Source organism: Notechis scutatus, chromosome 4 (genome assembly GCF_049901735.1).
Source record: "Notechis scutatus isolate UNSWTSFEM ecotype Mainland chromosome 4, rNotScu1.2, whole genome shotgun sequence".
Taxonomy (NCBI): Eukaryota; Metazoa; Chordata; class Lepidosauria; order Squamata; family Elapidae; genus Notechis; species Notechis scutatus.
In genome coordinates this window covers 109,612,807-109,639,290 of record NC_142012.1, presented here as the reverse complement: position 1 = coordinate 109,639,290, position 26,484 = coordinate 109,612,807, and the positions used below count along the sequence as shown (strand labels likewise).

Sequence of the window (26,484 nt, the reverse complement as noted above, 5' to 3'; positions counted from 1 at the left end):
CTAACTCTCTCATCTGTAATCCCCTCTTCTGTTGCTTTCTAATATTATACTTATCTTTCAAATTGTTCTTCTACTTTTTGGTTGCTTTTTCTAATCTTAAACCTTTCACTCTTTCCCCCCTTTTCTTTTTTCCCCCCCACTTAAAATTATTTGATCATTAAAGGTGGCTTCTTTTTTGTCCCAATCTTCTTGTTCTGCAAGCGTTTCTTGTTGCTTCTCATAGTTCCAGATCTCCATTTCTAAGAATTGAAACACGAAGCCAAAAGAACTTCTCCCTTCTTGTGCATCTTCTTTCCATTTTTTAAGTTCCATTTTCAGTTCTTCTAAGAGTGATACCATTTTAAAAACTTTTAAACAACCACCCAGTTAATTTTAGTCATCTAGATGAAAAAACCCAAAATCACCAAGTAATCCAAATAATCCAAGGCTGTTTCTACTTGCTTCTTTTTTCCACTTTCTCTTCCTGGGGTTCTATTATTTTGTTACCAAGTTTCCATTAAAATGTATCTTTGAGGAATCTTGTTAAAATTTCACTGTAAGTTCCTTTTAATTACAGTTCCATTCCTTAATTCCAGGCAGTCTCCTCCATTTTTCCAGATCCTGCCCTTCTATTCTTTTTTTTTCTCCTTTCCAGCTTTTAAAAACTTTTAAATGTCCAGAAATCTTTATTTATCCCTTTGACTTTTATTTTCAGCTTAGATGCCTATTAATGTCAAAGTGGATTTTTTTTTTCAGTTTCTTGCTTAAGTCTCTTAGCTGTCAGTATAAGGAAGGGAAGAAAAAAAACCTAATCCTTTCCCTTCTCTCTCTCCTTCGCAGCTTCAAAATCTTCTTTGGGAACAATGTTGTTAAGTTTAAATTCCAGGGTACCTTATTTGTTGCTTTTGCTGTTTGACCCGGTCAACCAAAACTTTCTCTTCTTATCTTCCTCCTGCACATTCTTTTCTGGTCGAGTTCTTCTTTGTGGTGGCCATTTCTGACCACCACTACAACCGCCTTCGGGAAAGGGAGTAATGGGCAGCTGGGGAGGAGAGATGCAGGCAGTCTCCCCACTCTTCACCACCTCTACAGGGTGGCTTAGCCCTGAAACCAGCCGGCTCGGGGCGCTCCAGTGGTGAGCACGGATCGAAGCCTCGGAGAGACGAGGTTTCGGTCTGTCGCCGAAGAAGCTCAAACCGGAAGTCCCTCCCTCTTATGTATTTATGTATTTGTGAGTAGTAGTGAAGAATGCTAATTCACATCAGAGGCTGAAATGTCCACTTGTTTGAAAACTAAAATAAAATCTTTGCTTTCTGTTTCCTAGAAACAACACCTTTGGCAAGAAATTATGATCAACAAATTTCACCCATTCCTGTTAAGAATTACGTTAGAAACAGATCCAACTTTACCAACCATATTGTTTTGCTACTTACCTGTTCCATGAAAACAATAAGTGACTCCCGGTTATTTTCCCATTCTTCTGGTAATTCACTTTCATGAGGGTATTTATCACAGCCAACATATATAGACAATTCAAAACAATTTGTATGTAGATAGCTAAAGTCATTTATGCCTGTAAGTGCAATGAAAAGAACAAAAAAACAAACTGTCATTTCTTTTGAGACTAAATAGAGTTATTTTTTTAAAAAAATCAAGCATTTATCGTAATAGTTACAAATGGATTTGGTATTTCTAGAATGTGTATTTTAAAATATATCAGTAACTTAATTAAAAGGAAGTCACATAATATTAAATCAGCGTTAAAGGTTTTGTAGTGGAACATTAAATTAGAGCCAAAAAACGATGGCTATGATCTGGCATGTAAACATCTTGCCTTTATAGATATGAGGACATATTCAGAGCCAAATTTGAAACAAGTTCAAAGCTAATATGCATAAATCTAATATAAAACATTTTTTAGGAAACTGCAGACTTCTTTTTTATTACCACTTTCTTCAGAGGTTCAAAAGCTATCTTTTCTTAACCAGAGGATATTACAAATTAATGATTGAAAATGCAACAAACCATCTTCTGGTTGAAAAGTACTTCAGAAAAAGAGCTTCTCCAACTAAGCTGCTATTATTAGAGGAACAGTATTTGAAAAATTTAAAAAAGAAGAAATTCTCAAGCTCTCAGATTTAAAATAGCCATAACACAAATCCAGCCAGGGATCAACGCTTTCAACAGAAAATGCATTTTGAGTGCTAGCTATCCATCATGCACATAGTTGTAATAAATCTTTTTCTAACACTCTGATCAAGACGTGTAGAAGTTAGACTATGAGCAAGGATGACTCTTAATCTTTTCTCCTAACTTCTAAACTTCAACTTGGCTCTCCCCAGATGAATTTGAAGGAAGGACAAGGATAATTTCTCCCCTCCCTCATTGTTTTTCATCCTTATAACCTTCTCAAAGCTGTTATTTTCCTCGAGAAAGTAGCTATATGTTTCATTATATGTACCTGTTGATAATCAGTTGTTCTAACCCTAAGATTCTAGATATGACTAACAGCAAAGATTCATGAATCAGAATGAGCTCAAAAAATGTATGCTTTTCAATTCAGTTTGTTAATCTGAAAAAATGCTACCAGACATCTCCTGGGTTTTGGCTGCCATAGTCTAAAAACAGCTCTCTCCTACAAAGTATATGAAGATTAATGAATAACAATATAGGGTCAATGTCACATAATAGTCATATCAATGTCCAAGTTAATTAAAGAGCACAAGAACACACTATCAGGGTGCGCAACACTGAAGCAGTAAAAAATGGCTTCGGTCAGGCCAGCTTCAGGGTTGACACACACTTTGTGAACTAATGTCTGGATTAATTTAATTATTGACCCTTTTACACAATGCCTTTTCCCTGGACAGAATCAACTATGGAACTGTGTATTCTCAAGCTAATCTTTGCTTCAGAAGCTGAACTCACTTATTTCAAATGTTGTGTTTTTAATATGGCAAAAAAAAGGAGTATTTCCATTGGTAATACCGAAACCCTGCAGACATTATGAGAAATCATATTCCTCGTTAATGGAATTTCTTGTCATGTCTTGATTCCTTGTTTCTGAGCTTCGGCAAATTATTGTTTCAAGACTAGCAATCAGAGAAGATTTTTTATAGTTTCTCATTGTTGCAAAGATATTACTTCCTAGCTCCATAAAGGGGTTTTTATTTTGTTTTCTAAGATCTCTCTCTCTCTCTCTCTCTCTCTCTCTCTCTCTCTCTCTCTCTCTCTCTCTCACACACACACACACACACACACACACACACACAAAATATACAGGATTGTATACAGCATTGGCTGTGTTCCATTATAGAACACAGCTGGGATTTTATGTACTGTTTTTACTGCAAATTATTGCAATGATGTTTCCATTTGCAACATTGAAATTCCATATAGCTTGTGGGTGGTCTGACTTCATTTTAGTAGGAATTCTTGCTTCATCCTATTCTGGCGATTCAGTTGTCTTTTTTTTTCTGCAATATAAATATATTTTGGAAATGTAGATGTCAGGGTAGCAATTTATTTTATCATCTCTTTCTGTGAGGAAAAGGGATTTGACAAAGGATTGAAATGAAAAGTACTCTCAAGCTTGTTTGTTTTCTTGCAGTCATTTCATTACCCAACTAGATAACATCATCAGTTCTAGCAGAGAGTAGGTTTTGCTTCCAATTTATATCCATACCCACCAACACTGACATGCTTGTATAATTTCAGGATAATCTCACAAATACATATAGAAAGTTGTGATTTCTAATGTGAGAATTATTGTATTTTAAATCAATCCACAGTGTCAGCAGACTTGATATGACTGGTTGCGGTTTAAGACTTTCTAGATCATCCACCATTCATTTCTTCTGTAGCCCATGTTTAAATTAAACCATTATACTTCAGAGTAGCCTTTACCCTTTACAGATCCGTATGAATATTCCTAACTTCATTGTTATAAAAGTGTCCTTTTTAAGCAAAATAAGTTTAGAAGTAGACTGAAAAATATCAATCAGTCAATGAATCAATTAATCAATCAATGTTCATTGTAGGACCCTCAAAACTGGCAGAATTGAGTGGCCCACCTGCAGATTCTGCCTCTCTTTTTTGGGGTTGGTGAACAGATCCTTTTATCGTTTCTCCATAAGGATAAAAATAATGGATTTTACATTTTCTCACCAGTAGCTGACAGCTATGCATTTGACTGCAATGAAATCTCTTCCAAAAAGCTGGTCTATTGGTAGGTGAATAAGCACTATATGGCTGATGTGGTCGCATACTAACACTGCTTTAAGATCACTTCCTAAGCAGCTATTTGACCAACATAGTATCACACTTGCATTTAGAAAAAAAATAGATCCATTTATTGCTTTCCAATTATACGATCTTCATAATGAATATGGCAATAAATCTCTTCCTAATAGTGCAAGCAGTGGGCAAAGCCCACTGGGGTGGGATTCAAATTTTTTAACAACCGATTCTGTGGGCATGGCTTAGTTGGTGGGCGTGGCTTGGTGGTCATGTGTCTGGGTGGAAGTGGCTTGGTGGTCATGTTATTGGCTGGGCGTGGCCAACTCAATATCACTCACATTGAGGCACGCATCTCCTCACTTGGCCTCTCATGACTGTGGGGATGCTGCAACAGTCATAAGTGTGAAAAATGGTCATAACTCACTTTTTTCAGTGCCATTGTAACTTTGAATGGTCACTCCACACAAGCAAAGTACCAGCAAAGGAGGGGAAAAAACTCCAGAGAAGTTCCTGAGACAGGAAGTCTAGTCCTGCCAAGAATATAATAAGGGGTAACAGAGAGGCAGTTTCTGTAAGCAACACCAGAATGTTTCCTTCCTGCCTTCCTTACAGGATTAGGCCAGTAATTTATTCTAACAACCAGTTCTCGAAACTGCTTTGAATGTTAACAACCAGTTCTAGCGAATAGGTGTGAACCTGTAGAATCCCACCCCTGCACCCCACCCTCCCAGGAGTCCTCACGCTGCCCATTTTGGATGCAGGTAAGTGTAGGGCATGTGTGGAGGCTCAGGGAGAGGGAAAAACAGGCCTCCCAAAAGTTTGGGAAGACCAGGAACAGGCCCATTTCTGGCTTCCAGAGAGACCTCGGAGCCCAGGGAGGCCATTTTCACCCTCCTGGAGGCTCGAGGAAAGCCTCCGGAGCCTGGGGAGGGAAAAAATGCCTTCCATGGTATAGGAGGCTGACTAGATCACACACACCATGGCCACTCCCAGACAGCAACTAGGCAGAGAACCCGTTGCTAATATTTTTGAAGCCCAGCCCTGAATTTAGCTATAATTATATGTCAACTCCAGGTTTAAATCTTGCATCCATATGCAGTAAGAAATTTTTGCTCCTCATTTTTCAGCCCTGGATATTGAGGATCCCTGCATAAAGTTTTGATAATGATCTTTCTTTGCTGAAACCTTTCACTGGTCTTCCTACCTTCTTCCCTCACATCTATACATTTTAACAATTCTTAGATTCGTTTATTTTATAATAGTAAAAATAATGCAAATATATTACAAGCGAAAAATTTTTACATTACCATACAGGAATATTTGGGTACTTAATGAGCCCTAAAGTATGTGGGGGTGGATTATATAACATAGATGTTAATTTGGGGGTTGATTAAATGATTAAAATGTGAGAGCAATGACTGATGCAGCTCTGCTAAAATTGTCTCCCTTTTCAGTTAAATGCCAAAGGTTTGCTGATTTGAAATTAATATTTTGCAAAAAATGAATTATCTGCTACGTTTTAAGCAGTTTCTTAAAATATCTTGAAATATCACATAAAGCACAGAGTCATTGTATCTGCTTATCTGTATTCTTTTGAAATGTTAAGGAAAAAGTTTATATTTCTAAGACGTAGAATAAGGTCCTACTGCCTATAGAAATGTAAACTGGAGATCTAAATCAACATTTGTATTTTTTTATATTGTCTTCATATTAAAAATTAACTGTCTTATTACAGTTTGTATTGTGTGACCAAAGGAAAAGCAAGTTCAAAAGGTAATTATGAAACTTAGTTTATTAAAAGATTATGATTAAAAGATTATGATGAAAGATTATTTCTTTCATCATCATCAGTCTAACCTAAATTCTTGATTGTGGGTTTACAGTAGACCAGAATTAGTAGAGATGTATGATTTCAGAACAGCTGAATTTCAGAACACATAGAGAGGATAAGAAACTGGAATCAGCATTTTGAAATTCATATTGCATAAAGATACAAGACTTATTATAGAAATTCAATAGCAATAATTAAAAATAACTCTAAAGTATAATACAGAAGTAAAATGAAAAATGTATTTTAGATTATGAGATCATCATAGTAAAGGCAATATTATGTGATCCACTGCAAACATAATACAGCTTTTAGTTTCTAGATAATCGGCTTACCAAAAATGCTCAACAATAACAGGAACTAACAAAATGGTTGTGCACATGCACATTTCATCTCAAATTAATGCTATTGAGATTCACAGGAAATAAAATTTAAAGGAAATTTTGATGATGGTTTTATAAAGGCCAGTTTCTGCAGAGACTGACCATAGTAAAATTGACAAATCAATCAGTGAAGCAAAAGGGTGGGAAAAGCATATTTAAAATTTTAAAGGGCTCAGTTGAAAAGAGCATTTTCATTTGAGGTGAATAGCTACAAATTTATGCCAATCAAAAAAATTGCAAAGTCATCCAAAGTCAAGGCACCACCACAGTAAGACATAATACGCTTCTTGCAACGAGCTTACATAAAGGAGAAATTCCTAGAAGATCATATTGTAGAGAGAGGACAAGATGGGGAAAAATGCTCATAGAATTGGACCTCATGCCATTTAAGTTTTTACTATAAATCTCACTCCTATACCAAGGGAATTAGAGGCCAGAGAGACAATGAAATTCCTTAAGTATTGATATGATAGTTTCATCTAGATCGAAATCAAATTCAAATTTTAATTTCTGCAGAATTTGAAAAATTAAACTATTCAGGACCTCAAATATGTTAATTACAGTGGGCCAAACAGATATTCCTAGAGCAAAATTGTTTTCCACATAGCAAATATTATTGCTGCTGTTCTGGATGAAGCTGATAGAGAATGCTCAAAGTTACTAGTATCAGTTGGTCTCTAGGGTCAATGGTAGATTAAGAAGCACTCTAAATTGTGCATCTAGTTCTATAAAGAAAATGCAAGGTCATCTGAAACAATTACCCTGGTCTATGAATTGCCACCAGGATTCATTTTCAGTTTATCGATCTCTATCTAGACCAGACTGAGTCAAGACAGAGGTTGAGCACTTCTAAAGTATCATTTGACATACAACATACAGAAATAGAATTGAATGTAATATATCCCTAAGAGTCTTCCCAGCTGATCAGAATGAAATTAAGTCTCTTTTGTTGTTAAGTTGTATAAATAGTTTGACTGAACTAGAGATATCAATTTTGGCTGTGTTACAAATATACAAGAGTGGACAAACTTTAAACAGAAGGCAAAAAAGGAGGTCTTTTTTTCATTCCTGTTCTACAGAGATGGCCCAAAAGATTTTGCTTCCTAAGACAGAATACTACAATAATCAGATCTTCACCAACTTTACAGAACTCAATCATAGGCAAAATATTTTGCTACATCAAGCCCCAAATCCTTAAATCCCTTAAATACTTCCTTCCTTTAATGCAGTGAAAATACAAATCTTATTAATGAATCTACTGCCCTTTCCTCACTTAAATATTATTCTCCCTGCATGGCATCTTAACTTCAGTCCAACCCCCATTCAGATATTTTCAGAATTGTAGTGCATTAATTCCTTCTTTTTAAAGGGACTATAGACTATATATGTATCCGCAGCATGAGGAGATCAAATGTAAATGTTAGTTATTCATTAATGTAAATGCAATTGTTCTTGATTGTGCTAATCTAATCATGTTGTGAGAAAGTAATTAGATAACCTTGTCCTTGGTATATGTTACACAGTTATTAGATACCTTGTCCTACCTGATTCTTTATTAAATGTATTGTGTGATATCTTTGTAAAATAGGAACTTAGCATACCAGTGGTAACCAGAAGAACCTACTGTCAAATTAATGGCATGTGTGTGATATCATTTTCTAAAAAAAACAAACCATGATGAAGTCACATATAAGTGATGTCATTTGTGTAATTACATCATCAGGCACCTGTTATAATTTGCCCTTTACGTGTGCCCCTTCCCTGCAGACAATTACAAAAGATAGCATTGGCCTCAAGCATGATAAGAATAGTAAAGATAAAGGTTTCTCTATCAGTTGTGTCCAACTGTAGGGCTCATCACCATTTCTTGGCCAAGGGAGCCAGCATTGTCTGAAGATATTTATGTGGTCAAGTGACCTGCATGGTTATATGCCAAAGATGCCTGGTACACTGTTACTTTCCCACCAAAGTGGTGCCTATTAATCTACTTGCATTGCAAACTGCTAGGTGGACAGAAGCTGGAGCAAGTAGTAAGAACTCACCCATTGCATGGAGCTTGGGTCTTGAACCTGGGCTGTCAGCTCTCCAGCTAACAAGATCAGAGTCTTTAACCACTGAGCTATCACACTCCCTATGATAAGAATATTTCTGCACAAATTATATAGATGGCATTTAAATAAGCAATATCTAGATATGATGTCCTGGATGAAGCTGGTAGAGAATGCTCAAAGTTACCAGTATCAGTTAGGCCATTAGGATCAATGGTAGATTAACATTATTTCTATCTCTTCCAGGAATAGGCAACTACAAGCTTCCCTCCCTGCAAATTCCCTCCAAGCACAAAAGGAAGCTTTTTAAATATTAAAAGCTGTTTTAAAAATATGTTATTTGTCAAGACACACTCTAAATATGCAGCTAAGAATGCTCAAAAAAGCTATCCTTAGCTCTTATTGGGCAAAAGTAGGCCAATATTTATTTTTGCCACCAAATATTTCACGCTGAAGCCACCATTCAATTCTAGAATTTATTTACAAGAAGTATAACTTTCTACAAAAGGGAAAATTCAGTCCAATTGTTAAGCTGTGTCTTAAATTCAACATCCCATGTATAATCATGGTTTAGAGTAACTGATGTGGGAGCTTCAGCTTTGTATCTTTTAACTATTTTGTTATGTTTGACTAATAGGGTCATTTCCTTATTTGGTCTGACCTCACTACTTCTACATAATAGCATCCAGTTTACCTAGGGAACCTCTTGGAGAAAAAAAAGTTCTGGTCTTTAGCTAGAACTTGTGTCAATCACGAATTCCATAAAGCTAAGGCAATGATTAAGCAGCAGGTTAAGGCGCCATGCCATAAAGATACTCAACACAGGTGCCTTGGTATTAAAGTCTGGGAGTTAGGCTGAAAAGGCATACTGCTACAGAATACCTTTTAATTTGAAATTAATTTATTTGTTTACACTTGTGTGGACAAGATTTTTACTAAGACCTTCCTACCAGCTTTGGTCGCAAGTAGATATAGTCAAATTCAAATTGATAACCATGCCTATATGGGAAAGAAGAGCTGGAATCAGCCAACACATTCCTATATTGTTCCTCTTATAGCATTCCCCACTGAGAATTCAACATTTCTTTTCTAGCTAATTATAATTGTATTGAATGATTTGTAGAGCTCTTCTGATTTTAATTATGCATGATGTCTATGGGTTAGGAATGTATGCTTTATGTTATGCTCTTTGATGTTTTGTGTGTTTCTAATTAATGATTGTACTAAGTTTTTCCATCTATGTTTCTGGGTCCAATGTGGTCAAGCAGAAAAATTCTTAGAATTTAAATATTGCAATCAAGTTTAGAATTGTGGCCAGAAAAATGATAAGCTGAGTTTATCGAGACAATTTTGGAAAGTTAGAGGAATAGTATGAAGCAAAGTCATCAGCGAATCTTTCTGATATTTTTAGAATTGCATTCAGTAAATTGGATATGCCGACCACAGCAGCCATTTTGGTAAAATTGTACATGAAAACACTCAACTTTTAAGATATACATATCACTCTAAAAAGTTGATGATAATTCCTAAAGTATATCAGGATTAATCAAGAATTATGGCTTCTTTTCTTATTGTTTATTGCTTTTGCAATTCTTTTATTCACATATATCTTTGTTTATTGCAATACCTAAATGAGTTACCATATATGCCGGCGTATAAGACGACCCGGCGTATAAGACGACCCCCCAACATTTCCACTCAAAATATAGTTTGTTATATACTCGCCCCTCTTCCGCACGCCTTCCACTTTGCACTTTTTTTTTTTTTTGAGGCACTTTTGTCTACCGTGGAAGCGAATCCCGTGAAGCTGAAAGGAGCAGCCAGCCTTCTCCCAGCTCCCAAGGAAGCGAGGCTCGCACCGCCGGGCTCCGCTGAAGTATCCGGCTGGGGCTGTCAGGAGTTGTTACCGCTGGCGCGGCTCCAGTGCTCCAGTCCCGTTGCTCGGGAAGGGAAAGGCAAAAGGAAGAGCCGCGGCTTTGCCTTTCCCTTCCCGAGGCAACGCGGGACTGGAGCAGCGCGGAGCCGCGCCAGCGGTAACAACTCCTGACAGCCCCAGCCGGATACCTCAGCGGAGCTCGGGCGGTGCGAGCCTCGTTTCCTTGGGAGCTGGGAGAAGGCTGGCTGCTCCTTTCGGCTTCACGGGATTCGTTTCCACGGTGCGCAAAAGTGCCTCAGCCGCGGGCAGCCGCAGTGCTTCCCAATTACTATTTGCCGGCGTATAAGACGACCCGGCGTATAAGACGACCCCCCCAATTGGAGGCATCTTTTTCAGGGCAAAAAAGTCGTCTTATATGCCGGCAAATACGGTATCTCATTTTCCTTCCTTTAGATGCATATTAAAAAATTGTTTGAACTGTGTTGCATAGCCTCTATTCTATTTATGTAAACCAGACATCATTTAAACCCTCTATTCCATAAAAATATTCATGTGAAAAGCCAAAGGAAAATCAGTAACTTCTGCCTTAGCCCAGGAACATCTTTCAAAACTCAAAACCTGACTTATACTGGGACATAATTACAAAGTTTTGCTTTCCTGCTGTTTAGTGGATGACTGCCATTTAATGTACAGTTAGGATAAAAAAACAAGAACAAATAGCAATAGCACTTAGACTTACCATATTTTTTGGTCTATAGGACATACTCCCCCCACCAAAAGTGGGTGGAAATATTTGTGTGTCTTATGGAGCAAATATTGTGGCAGGGGGAAGGGGTTGGTGTGGCAGCGGTGTCCTCAACTGCCGCCTGTCACCACCACCACCTGTCAACATTGCTGTTTGCTACTGGCAGGGAATGCAGAATCCAGCTGTTGCTCAGCTGACCAGTGGTGGGTGCAATGGAGGGGAGCCCTGACGAGCCATGTACTGGGGCTGTGATAATGTGCTGTTTGCTGCAAGGACACTAGTCAGATGGATGCTGGGAGGCAGAGGCAAAAATATTCTTTCTTGTTTTCCTCCTCTAAAGCTAATGTGCGTCTTATGTTTTGGAGTGTCTTAAAGACCGAAAAATACTGCATATACCACTTCATAGTGCATTACAGCCACCTCTAAGTGGTTTACATAGTCAGCATATTTCCACCAACAACCTGAGTTCTCATTTTACTGACTTCAGAAGGTCGGAAGGTTGAGCCAACCTTGAGTTAGTCAGGACTGAACCCCTGGCAGTGGGCACAGTTAGTCTGCAATACTGCATTCTGACCACTGTGCCACCATGGCTCCTGGCCTATTTATATATTTGACATGTGTTTGACAAGTTGTTAAATTTTTATTTTTGAACTACCACTTACTTCCTGCCACAGTATGCCAGGAAGCTCCGTTTACTGTTCCATCTTCTTTCTGGAAATCCTCTGTATGGCATACTCTTCGCCGAGCATCGGTCATTAGTCGGTGAGTAGAGGCATACGAATAGGCCAGCCATCGAAAGACATGGTCATCTGGAGTTGGTGTGTGCTCCTGTGTCTTCCAGACTGACCGGACCATATCATAGGGATAGGCAACTACAAGTTCTCCTCCTTGTAAATTCCCTCCAAGCACAAAAGGATTCTTTTCCATCCAGGCTATCACAGCTCGTGTTTCCACAGCTACCTAGGAAAGATGAAATGTACAGAATTCTAAGCTAGCTTTTCAAGAGAGTTTCTGAATACATGGACACAATTGCAAGTTTATAATCCAAAGGCAATTCTGTGTCTTTGCTTCTTCACGGTGTTTTAATTTTGGAGTCTGGAACAATCAACAAATGCAAGAAAAATATCAAAGGGAACTGAAGTAATGATAAAAGAAATATAAAAGGAAGTTTTAGCAATCTTTGCTAAAATGACCATAAATGTTCCAGTATGATCAAAATCAGAAACAGGTTGTAAAATGTCTGATTTCCAAATCACTTTGGAAATAAATGTGTACAATTTGCTGATGGAGAAAAATAAGGAGTCACTAAAGGAGTTTAGTGAAGGTCAGATTTGGAAGGAGCCTTGCCCCAAATCTGTTAGAACTGGCTATGTTCATTTTAAGGCTTCCACTAAAACTGAACCACACTGATTCTTTATTAACAATAATATAAGCTGTTTAAAAAATCCTCTTTTAGGAGGTAATAGTTGCAAGAAACAATGTTTGGATAAGGACAAACAATGTAACTATGTTACATCTTCTCATATCAAATGACCTAAGCGCCAAAGCCCACTGCAACAGTATTGCCAAAAAGGCCTTAAGAGTTGTAAATTTAATTTTACGAAGCTTCTCCTCTGGTAATACTGATTTGCAAACTAGGGCATTCAAAACCTTTGCTAGACCAATACTTGAATTCAGCTCTGCTGTCTGGAAACCGCACTGTATATCAGACATAAATACAACTGAGCGAGTCCAAAAGTATTTTACCAGAAGAGTACTACATTCCTCTGTTCGCAACAGAATACCCTACACCACCAGACTTGAGATTCTAGGCTTAGACAACCTTGAACTAAGCCAGCTAAGATTGGGCTTAAGCATAGTACAAAAATCATATATTACAACATCTTACCAGTTAATTAATATTTCAGTTTTGACCACAACAACACAAGAGCACACAACAGATATAAACTAAATGTAAACCATTCCAAACTTGATTGGACGAAGTACGATTTCAGCAACAGAGTGGTCCATGCCTGGAATGCACTACCTTATTCTGTTGTCACCTGCTCAAACCCCCACTCCTTTACCTTCAAACTAACCTCTATTGACCTCACCTCATTCCTAAGAGGTCTGTAAGGGGCTTGCATAAGCATACAATCCCTGTCCTATTGTCTCCAATTATTAGTTCCTATTTCTATTGTATTGTAAGCTTTTGACAAAATAAATAAATTAAATAAATAAAAATCTTCCATTAATAACAATTTACACAAGTCAGTGTAGCATTTCCATTAGCATTATTGAAGATTATATTTTTGATAAATTCTTCAGGAGTGTTTGGTATAGTCAGAAAAGTCAAGACGCAGCATGTAACAGAGGGTATACGGCTTCCAATTCTGTTGCAGCTTCCATTTGACCCGAAGGTGCTTTTTCAAGAGGCAATTGGACTTTCTGGTTTTTCTTTGAATATCGCTTCTCATCCAAGAAACTTCTTCAGCTTCTCATCCAAGAGGTTTCTTCAGCTCTGACTGGATGGTAGAGAATTTCACTGCCATACATCAGTTCCCCACCATCCAGTCAGAGGTGAAGAAGCTTCTTGGATGACAAACAAAATGTCTCTAAAGAAAAACCAGAAAGTCCAATTGCCTCTTGAAAGAGCACCTTTGGGACAACCATGATCTCGATGCCTGAATCTCCATAGACAGCCACCATTTGACTTTTAAAAAAAAATCATTCTGGAAACTTCTGGTTCATCTCCCATTGGAAAATTTTTAGCCCAAAGCTATCAGAATGATATGGGTAAAAACAACAACAACCCAGAGCATGCTAAATTATACATTATAAAGTACTTGAAATCTATATTTTAGATTACAACATTAGAAGTAGATTATAGAAAGGTCAGTAGCCTTACTTGAATAATATTAAATTATAAAATTATAAATTATACATATCGGAATGTGCTGTGCTATTTTGTAGTGAACAGAACTGAGATAATTTTCAACTACTCCAAATCACTTGACATTTTTCTTTGTAAAAATTTCTACTTACTGTAGCATTTTCAGACAGATACCATTCTGGAATCGGAATTTGATGATTTGGGACCTTTCTCAGAAGTCTTCTCCGATCTTCATATTCCCAGAGAAGTGTATTTAAATCTGGGAAGTTATTGTTGATATCAATACCTTCCTGAGTCCATCGTCCTAAAGACCAGCCTCCTAATTCAGAACCCTATAATAATAATGCAATGTTCAGATCATTTGGCTTATTTTATAACTGCAATTTATTGCGGGAATATAATGACAACTCCGCCTACTTTTCTTATAGTGATAAAACTAATCTCCTTTGTGCAAAATAAGTCATTTTGGTTTTGAAAATGGATTGACTAAAATACCACATTCTTTTGTACCCCATTCTTTGTTTTTCTCCACATTATAATTTGAACAATTGGACAGCATGTCTAACTTAAATCCACAGTTCAGTAGGATGCAAGGATGACTCATTTAATTCACATTTATTCCCTTATCCCCAAAACTTTGACATTTTGTTGGACTTCTTTCTCAGTATACTTTTGAATATGATGATCCCTTCTTTTCTTTTCCCTGCTATTACAAATGTCCTGGTCTGTATATCATTAAAGCTGCAGCAAAGAATGTGAATTATGTCAAAACATAAAATGCCACTTTGTAAATAAAAAACCCAGCACTGAATAGTAATTGTATCTGGAGGCAGCCACAACTGAATTTTGGCATAATTGATTCCCAGAAATGTGATGTTAGGATTTTGTCAACATTATTTTAGTTACAAATACTAATAACTTAATACAAATGGAGCAAGTAATAGTGACAGCTTCTAGCTAACCTTGACCAATCTTAAATACTAAGCAGGGTTGAACATGGCTTGAATTTAGATGGGAGACCCATGGGACATTCCAAGGCCATAGGCTACATTAGGAAGTTGAATGATGTTCTGAAAGAAGGCAAGGGGAAAGCTCCTTTTGTATCATTGCCAAGAAATTACAAAGCATGTTCACAAAAAAAATCAGGTTAGCCTGAAGAAGATTTCACACATAATGTGCACATACACATAGTATGGGGAAGCTGTGGCTCTCCAGATGTTATGGATTTAGCTTGTAGTATCCCTCACAACTAGGTTCTCTTAGCTGGAGTTCAGGGAGATGTGGGTTATCCATACTTGAAGATCCAAAGTTTCCCTACTCTAGTTTAATGGATTCTATCCTCTTCTTTTCAAATGCAAGACAATTCTATACATACTTTCTTCAGTGTAATAGTTGGTAAAGCCCAGCATAGCTACATAAGATCAAGGAAGCAAAAATTATATAGATTTCAGTAAAATACATTTAATGCTATTCTGGAGTAAATACAGTATCTTGGAAATTCCTATAATAAATTTCTCATCTATACTGAATTATTAAGGCATACTCTCTTGAAGCATTTGAGATGCCACCTGGACTAAGTTGCCATTTATAAGATAGGCTCTTTTTATCCTCCCCACAACTGTCACACAGGTTCCATTTCTTCAGATTTCCACAGGACTAGGGTAGTGTGGGAGGAAAACATTTTACACATGCTTTATTATGTTTATAAACACATTTCTACCTAGTACTCAATATTATAATCTGGTAGCATAAGGATTAAAGTGCAGTACTGCAGGCAACTCTGCCTGCAGCCTGGAGTTTGATCCTGATGGGCGCTCACAGTTGACTCAGCTGTTGACTTCCATCCTTCCAAGGTTTGTAAAATGAGAACCTAGATTGTTGGGAGCAATGTGCAAATAATTATTGTAAACAACCCAGAGAGTACTGTAAAGCACTATGGGGCAGGATATAAACTTAAATGCTAAATGCTATTGGTAATAAATATTATGATTGAGAACTTGTGGATTAGAACAAAATCAGGACCACAATAATATTCCTATAAAATATTGTCTTTAGAAAAAACAAACAAACAGCATATCTGGTTTTTTAAAAAAGCATTGCTTTTTACAAAGAGGTTGTCTAAGAACCTTTTTTACAAAAACCTCTTTTTACAAAGAGGTTGTCTCATTGCTTCTTCTGACATTACCTTTTTCCTTTAATTGTACAATATGCTGCTTAGGCATTTTTGCCACTAAAGAAATGTTGACTAAAGAACCAAGATGTCAACTTAAGTGAATTACTGGAAGAAACGAAAGACTAATCAAATCACTTCCCAAAAGATCTGCCACAAAAATCTCTTAAAGGTTCAAACTATTCCTATTTTGACATTAGAAGCTTGGAATATATATGTTATTTCAAAATACTAGGCTGGCAATTTGAAATCAACATTTGGCAGCAGATACAGTAATGCCCATAGTGATTACTTTAAGGGAATGAAGTAAACTTTAGAAAAAAGCATCTCATTTTGGGTTATATCCAAATTAAAGCAAGCCTCAGGAAAAAGATGAGGCTCTAATTTGTTGTGGTTTCTAAAACACGGACAGGAAAATGTCAGACTATTTTAAGGTGGAAGCGCATGAAAACTGCAGTGACATCTTACCATCTACATTTTTCAATTAAAAAGAAAAAAGAAATACCCCTTTACCATAAAGTGAGCTGTGCTCAGGCACCTAGCAGATCTTGAAGAAAATATGTATTAATATTACCAGAAAATATTGTCCTGTGAACTAGATTGGGAAGTCAATCCTTGACTTACAACAGTTTATTTATTGACCGTTCAAAGTTATAATAGCAATGAAAAAAGTGACTTATGACCTTTTTGACACATGATTGTTGCAGCATTCCAATGATCACGTGATCAAAATTCAGATGCTTGGCAACTGATTCATGTTTATGATGGCTGCAATGTCCTGGGGCTGTGTGATCCCCTTTTATGACCTTATGACAAGCAAAGGCAATGGTGAAACCAGATTCACTTAACCTGGTTACCAATTTAAGAACTGCAGTGATTCATTTAACAAATGTGGCAAGAAAAGTCTGGGGCAAAACTCATGTAAAAAATGTCTCACTTAGCAACATACCTTTTGGGCTTAATTATGGTCATAAATTGAGGACTACCAGTACACATGCTTTTTCATGTAGCCACTAGAAGTTGAGCTCTATTTTATTACATTTGAAAACAGCATTTGTATTGATGGTTTACCACATTACCCCTTCATAGGCTTTCTCATATCCATCTGGATTGATTGAAGGAAGAAGATGAATTCTGGTACTCTCGATGAGATGCTTAATGCGTAGATTCCCAGCAAGATATTCTTGGCACATAAATTGCATTAACAAAAGTAGTAGCTCACGCCCAAGCACCTCATTCCCATGAGCCCCTGCCATGTACCGAAATTCAGGTTCACCTATTCAAAATTAAAAAAAAAAGTTGGCAATAAGTCTTTCTTTGGTCTGTTTTTGCAACTTATTCTTACACTGAAAGTGAAGGTTGGATTTCTAATTTATGCAGGAGCTTGATGACTATAAACACTTAGAGCGGGGTGTCAAACTTAAGGCCTGCAGGCCAGATCCAGCCATGGGATGCTTAGGTCTAGCCTGTGGAGCTGCCCCGAAAACAGCGAAGGACTGGCCCGTGATGCCTCTGCCAGAGAAAACAGAGCTCCATTTTTGCTGGCAGAGTGCTTGGGCCACCACAGGTGACCCCACCAACATGAATGATGTCAAACTGGCCATGCCCACCCTTGCCATGCCTCCCAAACACAACCCTGATGCAGCCCTCAATGAAATTGAGTTTGACACCCCTGAACTTAGAGGGTACCCAAGGGGTTTTATTTTGCTTCTAACTCTCAAAATATTTTAAGACATTCCATGCTACTCAGGGTGACAGACGGCTCTTTCAACATTTCTTTCCAGTGGAATGTTCCAAAATGTCTTAGAATGATATGACATCAGGGTCCTTTTAAGGAAGTAGCATCTGCAGATTCTGTGGAGTAACATTTTTGCCTCTGTCAACCAGCAACTTGAATATCTTTGGAGAAATATGATGTCATATGTTGAGATATTACTCATAAAAACATATTGAAGGACATGTAACTAGAAGGAAGCTGTAATATGAGTCCTATGCTGCTGTCGGTCCTGCACAACTTATAACAAGGAAAAAGAGAGATAAAGGAAACCACTTTATATGATTTTCATCTTCATTCTATATATTTTGAAATGAAATAGTCCAAACAACTATTTTTTTTTATATTTTCCACATAGCCTTCATTTTCGAACAAGGGATTTCAAGGGAATTTTCTTTTCATTGCCAATGTTTTTCTGAGAAAAACTATACAGAGTTATTCTTCAGGCAACAGAATAATATCTCTTTTGATTAAGGCAATGCGGCTACTTATCAACCCTTGTTTGACTGACAACTGGGTTCCCGGCTGTAGTCAGGTGTCTTTTTTCCATATTTTCTACATCAGGGGTGAACAGTCATGTGTTCTGGCTGCACTAACCTTTCCATTTTTTTAGTGACAAGACTTTTGTTTACATTAAGGGATTTAAAGGAGTTAAAAGAAACTGTTTTTTATGTTCAAGAGTTGAAGCATTTTTTTCTCATCTTAAGAGATCATTTTTGTCTTTTAATCTCCAACCAATATCCATATACTCTGTGGAACTGGGAGTGGGGGAGACCCACCCTAAATCTATAATCACCCTAAATCTATAATCTATTGTTGCAAAAATTTATCCTGCTGATTTTTTAAAGATAACTCCTAGCAGAAAACAAAAATAATGTTCTTGTCATGCTCTAAAACACAGTAAAGGAAAAAGACAGAATGAATCCTGGTATTGTCTATGATTAGTTTTAATAAAATTGATACCAACATTTAATAATATTATAAAAACCTGATAGTCCTGTTTGTTTTTCAATATAATTCTGCAATAAATGTGTGTATGTGTGAGACAGACAGACAGACAGACAGACAGAGACAGAGAGTCTGTGTGTATATGTATTCAGGTAAAGGTCTTTATGAGCGGTTTCATAAAACATCTCAGTAATAAATGTAACTAACTAGTAACCCCAAACCGCTGCATCTGAAACGTGACTTATGAACTATTTCCTGCATTTAGAAGATATATTTGTTAGTCATTCAATTTAATTAAGTCAGCTCAATTCCATTCCTCTTCATTCTCCATCTCTCCTTTCCTTCTTGAAGAAACAAAATCAAAACATTATTTGGGGACTTGGGGAAAGAGGAGCAAATTGCTCAGAATGATTTAATTCCAGTCATTTTAGCAGGCTTCTCTTATTTCACCTCTTGGAAGTACAGAATCTCTCCAAAGAGGCCTGGATTAACTCAGGAGGTCTTATTCAACTCAATCTGAAGAACTAAAAAAGAGCATATTTTTAGACATCAGTCATATGATTCAGCTGATGTAGGGTATTTTTTAAGCTGTAGGAAGCATTTTGGAATATCTAATAAAGCAATGTTTATATTATAATAGTTGCTTTTAGTAGAGGCCTGAAGAGGTATTTGTTTTCTTTTCTAAAAGCGTTATATACCCTATTAGTATTCAGTGTAATCATTGTGGCTGATATTAATTTACTGGTTTGTTTATTTATTTATGAGATTTATATTCTAGGAACTGTAGGAACTACAAAATCTAAAGGGCACCAGGTTGGATTTGGGTATTCTAAATGAACAGACATCAACCACAAGAACTATACGTACATAAATCTTAAAATTTTAAACATTCCAAAATCATCATCCCCAAAGCCGTCACATTTATTTTTGTAAAAATGTAATCCTAACCAACTTCGTGTTCTCCAGGATTGTCGGATATTTCAACAGCATACAGCTTTAGCCCTTGATGACTTTTTCCAATATTGTAAATTCTTGTGATATTTGGACACATCTCATTTACCACCTTCATCAGCTGTTAAAAAAAACACACAAGCAAAATAAGATATTTATATAATAATTGGTCAGGAAATGGATTCAAAGTTTTACCTCGCCCTTGCTTTTTTGTTGTTGTTGTGGTTGTTATCTGTTAAAAGTGCACATCAATTCTGATCCAAATCAAACTCAGTTCAATTTGGATTATTGACCTAATTTGATTGAATTCAAGTTGGGAAAACAAGCTAATTCCATTTTCCAAATTGATTGGAGGCATCTCATTGCATTTAGTGTTTCAGTCAAAATTGCTGACCTGGCTTGAAAAACTGTTTTAATTTGGAGAATTAATTTATTCACCCTTGAATCACATTTTCAAACCAAAGCTTCACATAGTCATAATCTATATCAGGGGTGTCAAAACTCATGTCATCATGGTGGTGTCATGTGACTCATCCAGTCTTTTTTCCCCTTCGCTAAACCGGATGGGGGCGGGGCCAATACATGATGCATTCGACCTGCAGCCTGTGAGTTTGACATCCCTGATCTATATACTACTATCCGTTGACCTGTTTGACATTTAGGCCTAAGAGATGTTTTTAAAAAATTAATAGAAAAGGTAAATAAACAATGGATTATTTATTATTTTTCACTTATAAATTGTTATGGGTTTTTAAACCTTATAGAATTTTTAAAAAAGACATTTTGGTTCTTTTTCTATTTCTGAAAGATGCCATACAAGCTGACCATAGGTACATGAAGCACTCTATTTTGTTTGTGTTTACAAAAACATAGTCTCTTACTATGTAGTCATATCTATTAACAACTGGAACAATTATAAGGTCAATATCTAGGTTGATTCAATCATAGGCAACTATTATAAATTTATAATATTATTATTAATAATAATTGAATTCATAATAATAGTTATTTATTTTATTAACATTCTGGAAGTAAATTCCTGCATAAGTTCCTTAAAGGAACCATTAATTAGACCAAACCTTAATTCAGTTGTACCTCACCATTGTACTAAAGGCTACAGAAGAAAGTTGGCAAATCTAAGCCAGATACAATTTTTGAGGAGAATCTAGTGCTATGAGCCAACTTATAATGAATTATCTTTCAGTGATTGACTTAGGATCTTCAGCCAAATTCAATCCATCTATTTATTTGTTTCATCTGTATTTCCTGTAATCCCAGTAGTATTTGCTACTGACAAATTTGAGATGAATACAGTGCTACCTCAGTACCCATTATTAATTGGTTCTGAGAGGGACAATCAGTATCAAAAAAGATTAGTATCAGACAGATTTTCCCAGAAGGAATAATATAAATAAATTTGATGCATCCCCAAACCAAAGACAATGCACATTTTAAGGCAATATGTAAGAGGATAGGATTGTACATCATTATATGAAAAATAAACCTAAAAATTACTGTATACTTAAATTAAATTAAATAAAAACTTCACGTAGACTTAGAATAACTTTGAATGTACACTAATCGGCATACATTAAAATGAAATTTCATTGCATACTTTACTTGTACTGATGAGAAAAAAAGTGCAAAAATACACAAAATGAACACAGATAAGACTGAGACAAGACTGCAAGGGGATGTGCACAAGGCGAGTTACCATGTGACTAATGCATCATTCTTTGTTTCAACTGGAAAGGGTTGCAAGTCATGAGGCAACCAACAGTGACAAGTTCTAGCTTGTGCATTGAGTACCAAACAAGCATTGAGTACCAGGACAAAATTTTCTCATCAAAATGCATTGAGTACCCAATTTTATAAATTTCAAAACAATTGAGAACCAAGGCACCACTGTATTTTGGAAATGATCCTTTAGGAGTGCAAACCATAATTCAAACATCCTTCAACAGCTTGCTTCTGATGTTGATATGATGATTTATTTAAACATGTAGCAGGAACATGATTCCTAAACTGTGTTGTTTCCTGGAGAATTGACATTAACACTGATAGATCTTATAATGTAATGTTTTTAAAAAATGAATGAGCAACAAACATGAAAATCTCAATAAGAAATTGTAACATTTAATGTTATACTAAGGCAGACTAATAAAGAATGATCGTTGAAATCAAGTAACATCAGATTTTGATAATCCTGCCCAATTGAAAATCATTGGCTACCCTGAAATGAATTATTTATCGAATAAATAGACTTTTACTTTCTTTCTCTGTGTGAGTCATAACCAGCCATTGCTTTTATTGTCTTTTTAAAAAAACTTTCATTGGTTTTATTGTAATTTCTTCATTTGATTCATATGAGTTAGCCAGAATCATTGAGAGTTAGGAGGCAGACAAGTTTCATAAAGTATTATTAACAAGTAAATTGGCAATGAAGAGATGACACATCCCCTTATGAACAGGAAGCATCTCTGAGTTGAATTAACACTCCCTGAGAGAAGGTTTTGGATCCCACAAGTCCGGAAGACTATTCCCACCAAATTTCTCTTTTGCTAGTTGAAAAAAAAAAAAAGAAAAGAAACATTTTTATCCGACACTAGAGATAGAAAAAAAAATAGAATAACAAAACAAAATAGGAAGAAGATACACGTCTGGATACAAATTCACAAAATATTGTCATTGGCTCAGTAATGTCTCTACTCCTGAATCTGAGAGACTTATGCCACCAAGACTGGAGCCACATAGATTTCTAGTGCTATTCCAGAGGCAGATGCTGTAACAGAGAACATAATCTTTATGGTTCAATATGTGTTACTATTTAAGCTTTATTATCTCTATATCCAACTTCACAATGCAGCTCAGCAATTATGTATTTTATGTAATGGGAATTTCTTTTTTTAGCGGATGTATTTCTAATAATTGGAAACCTTGTGGTTGTTCAGATATTTATATAGGTTTTTCTATTGAGTATTGTACCTTGTTCAGAGTCACTTCTCATGAGATAGACAGCTACATAAATTTGATAAATAAATATAGTTAATAAATAAATAGTTCAATCTACGATTTGAAAAATTCTGTATGATATTATCAGGCCAAAATACAAGTATTTTTATCTGTAAATATTTAAAGCTAAAAAATTATTTTTTTTACAATATTTCCATTTTAAAAAAAGAAAAGGTTTGTTTGTCTAAATTTTGTTATATATGCTGCCAGAGCATATTTGCTGTGAACTCCGCATGGTGTCACGAAGGGCATCAGGCCAGTAAATGCTGATCTCCATCCAAGAACTCCGACTCTACCTCGAATTGAGATTACGGACTTGTAAAGAAAGGACTTTTTTTTAAAGGGAGAGGAGAGAAGGGCTCAATCTCTTAGCAAAATACTGTAGAATAAAAAGGTGGTGGTATGGAATGTATTAAACTTGGCCAAGAAAAAGAGCAGCACAGATTGTGGAAACCCCATGAAGGGACCAAGGAAAAAAGGGGGATATTTTAAAGTTTAACAGGTGAAAAACAGATGAACCTCTGACTTGTATCTAAAAAATATTACCCTTTCAGTTTTCACAATTCATGTCAAACCACTTCAGAGCAATGCACAAACAAGGAAGTATGATTCAAATGAAATTTCAGATCAGCTTTAAGGCCCCAGAAAAGAAAGGGCCCAAACCTTCCAGAATGAAGAGCAAGATACAAGCTTAAATCTCATGTTCTCCAAAATTACCATGCATTTAATAATACCTCCAGAACTTTGTAAGGTAGTAATACCTAAATGGCTAAGGATTCTCCAAATATAATTTATCACTAACTGAAATGTTTACCAAGTCCTGCCAAACCCTGTTTTTCTAAGTAGAGAAGATGGAGTGGAGATGGAAAAAAATGCAAATTTGTTTGTTCAAGGAAGATTCATTCTGAGAGTGCAGTGGCAGAAGCAACGGGCAGAAAAGATCAAACATATAACTGGAAGGAAATGAAAAGCAGATAAAATGTTTACCTCCTTTCAGAATTTCAACCGCAAGTGTATCAGCCACCTATTAGTGGATGTCAGCAAAAATTATATAGTTGCCAAACAAGATTACACACTCAGCAGATATTACATACTGACATTCACTACTAACAGTTGTATGCTAGTGTATGTGTCTTATGGCAATTGATACGATCAGTTATCAGGTAGATAAGTTAATAATATTTTATTCTACTATGCAACCATGAAGAGCATTTTTGGAATCTTGGCTGCATCTGTTTCTTGACCTTGCCCACTTTGAAGGACTGACATTACACTTGAAAGTCCATTAGAATTTCTCTCTTCATTTTAAATAATGCAAGTGGTTTTTTCTTCCTCACATTTTCCTGTCTCACCAGATTGCAAAGTCATTACAGACCGTCCTTCCTAAAGAGGTTATTTCTTCTCCATTTCCAAGACTAGGTCTACATTCATTCACAGATTAGCTGGACTAAAATTTTACAAAGCAACCTTGAGTCCAAGTCTGGCTGCTAAATGGCCAGATGATAGTTCAAGTGAATTTGTTAAGTGTCTGCTTTTCATAGCTCTACCAAATGCAATGGACACTACAGAACTATGTAATTTCAAATGGACAAAAAAAAATCATCAGCAAGCAATGAAATCCTTCCACTTCATCAGAGAGGCACAACATATCTCGGCAATATTAAATCTCTATCTGGTTAAGATGAGCATGAAACATTTGCTTGGTGCTCAACTGGGAACATATAATTCAGTAGTCCGTCCCTCTGAGAAGTGTGCAATCTAATTTTTAAACGGTCGCAGGAATTGGATATGGCCAGTCTAGAGAAAAGGGGGACTAGGGATGACATGATAGCAGCATTCCAGTATTTGAGGGGCTGCAACAAAGAAGAGAAGGTCAACTGAGCTTCCAAAGCACCAGAAGGCAAGACAAGAAACAATGGATGGAAACTAATCAAGGAGAGAAGCAACCTGGAATTAAGGAGAAACTTCCTAACAGTGAGGACAATTAACCAATGGAACAGCTTGCCTTCAGAAGGTGCTTCATCACTGGACATTTTTAAAAGAAGATTGGACAGCTGCCTGTCTGAAATGATATAGGGTCTTCTGCCTGAGTAGAGGGTTGGACAAGATGACCTTCAAGGTCCCTCCCAGATTAATTCTGATTGACTGATAATTTCTTAATCTCTATATTTCAGGTGCTCCTATAACTATATATATATATGAGTATCTAATGTAGTATTTAGAAAAGGGAGAGCTAGTTTGGTTTCGTGGTTAAGTTGCCAAGATTAGATCAGGAGTTCTAGTCTCACCTTAGACACAAGGTCATCTGGGTGATGATGGACCAGTCCCTTTCTCTCAGTCCTAAGGAGGAGGCTATGGCAAAACATTTCTGAAATTTTGCCAAGAAAAATGCAGATACATGTCCAGACAATTGCTAGGAATCATTGCTAATGCAAAGGCACACTTAGGAACGAGGTAGGTCTGGCAAAAGTAGAAACAGGACCGCTGGTTATAGTTGCCCCCCCCCCCCTTTTAAGCATTTACTGTATTCAAGGAATATGCTAGAGTGTGGGAAACCCAATTAGTTCTGTCTGCCGTATCTAAAAATGTGTTCCTGAGAAGTCAAACCCCTATATTTTTATACCAGGCAGTTATGTGAACCAAATAATAATCCTTTTTCAATAGCTGTTCTTGAAGACTTATTTATTTTGTTAACTATCAGAGTTCTGGCCAGTGATCATAATAAAGACTACTTTTACTATTTGAATTTCTGAGCTGGTGTCATGTTCCCTTCTGTGTATCTCTCAAATATTGAAATTAAACAACCATCTGGGGAGAAGGAGCCATTGGCCATATGGTTATTAGTTATAGGTATGTCTAGATCCTTTCTTCTGATACTCAGACAGTATGGACCAGTCAACAAGGCATAAGATAATATGAATAGGGGCCAACAAGTACAGTCCTGTGTGTCTAGACTAAAACATTCAATTACAAATAGCGATGGGGGGGTTGATGATAGAGAGGATAGAAATAGAGATGATATAGAGAGAGATGATAGAGAAAGAAATAGAGTTAGAGATAGAGATAGAAATAGAAATAGAGATAGATATGATGCTGATAGAGCTGATAGAAATAGAGGAGAGAGAGAGAGAGAGAGAGAGGGAGAGAGAGAGAGAGAGAGAGAGAGAGAGAGAGAGAGAGAGAGAGAGAGAGAGAGAGAGAGAGAGAGAGAGAGAGAGAGAGAGAGAGAGAGAGAGAGAGATACACTAATTATTCCTAGACTTTGGGAACTCTATGTTGGGCTTGCAAGGAAACTTAGCCATACATTTGTCTTGCCAATAGAAGAATGCTAGGATTGAGACAGGTATATCTTTATGACCAGCAATTACAAATATCCAGATTTAATAATCTGCAAGAATGTATACATATTTGTGTGCTGTCAGTGTTTCAGGGACTGGAAGTCTTTTCCCACAGAGAGTGGAAGCAATTAGTGATTTGACTGACTAGGGGTCATCCATGCAGCTGATTGATTTAAAAAAAAATTCAGTTGACTTTCATTACTGTCAATGACATTCCTGACTGCTTTTGAAACGCCTGCTGAAACATAGAAATGCCTGTTAAAATGATATTAAAAGTAAAATGTTTCAGTAGCCTCTTTATGTTCCCTCTAATAGTGGTAG

The 26,484-nt window shown here is 36.5% G+C and overlaps 1 protein-coding gene across 2 annotated transcripts in view; it reads right to left on the bottom strand.

Moving 5' to 3' along the window:
• Window positions 1-26,484, bottom strand: part of CPXM2 (carboxypeptidase X, M14 family member 2) — a 112,493-nt gene that overhangs the window by 11,553 nt on the left and 74,456 nt on the right. For both annotated transcript variants that reach the window (XM_026669135.2, XM_087964356.1), the window contains exons 8-12: window positions 19,811-19,934; window positions 17,220-17,416; window positions 14,123-14,302; window positions 11,761-12,058; window positions 1,413-1,552 (exon numbers count right to left, since the gene is read on the bottom strand). In XM_026669135.2, the coding sequence (XP_026524920.1) occupies window positions 1,413-1,552; window positions 11,761-12,058; window positions 14,123-14,302; window positions 17,220-17,416; window positions 19,811-19,934 (939 nt within the window). The remainder of the gene's footprint in view (window positions 1-1,412; window positions 1,553-11,760; window positions 12,059-14,122; window positions 14,303-17,219; window positions 17,417-19,810; window positions 19,935-26,484) is intronic.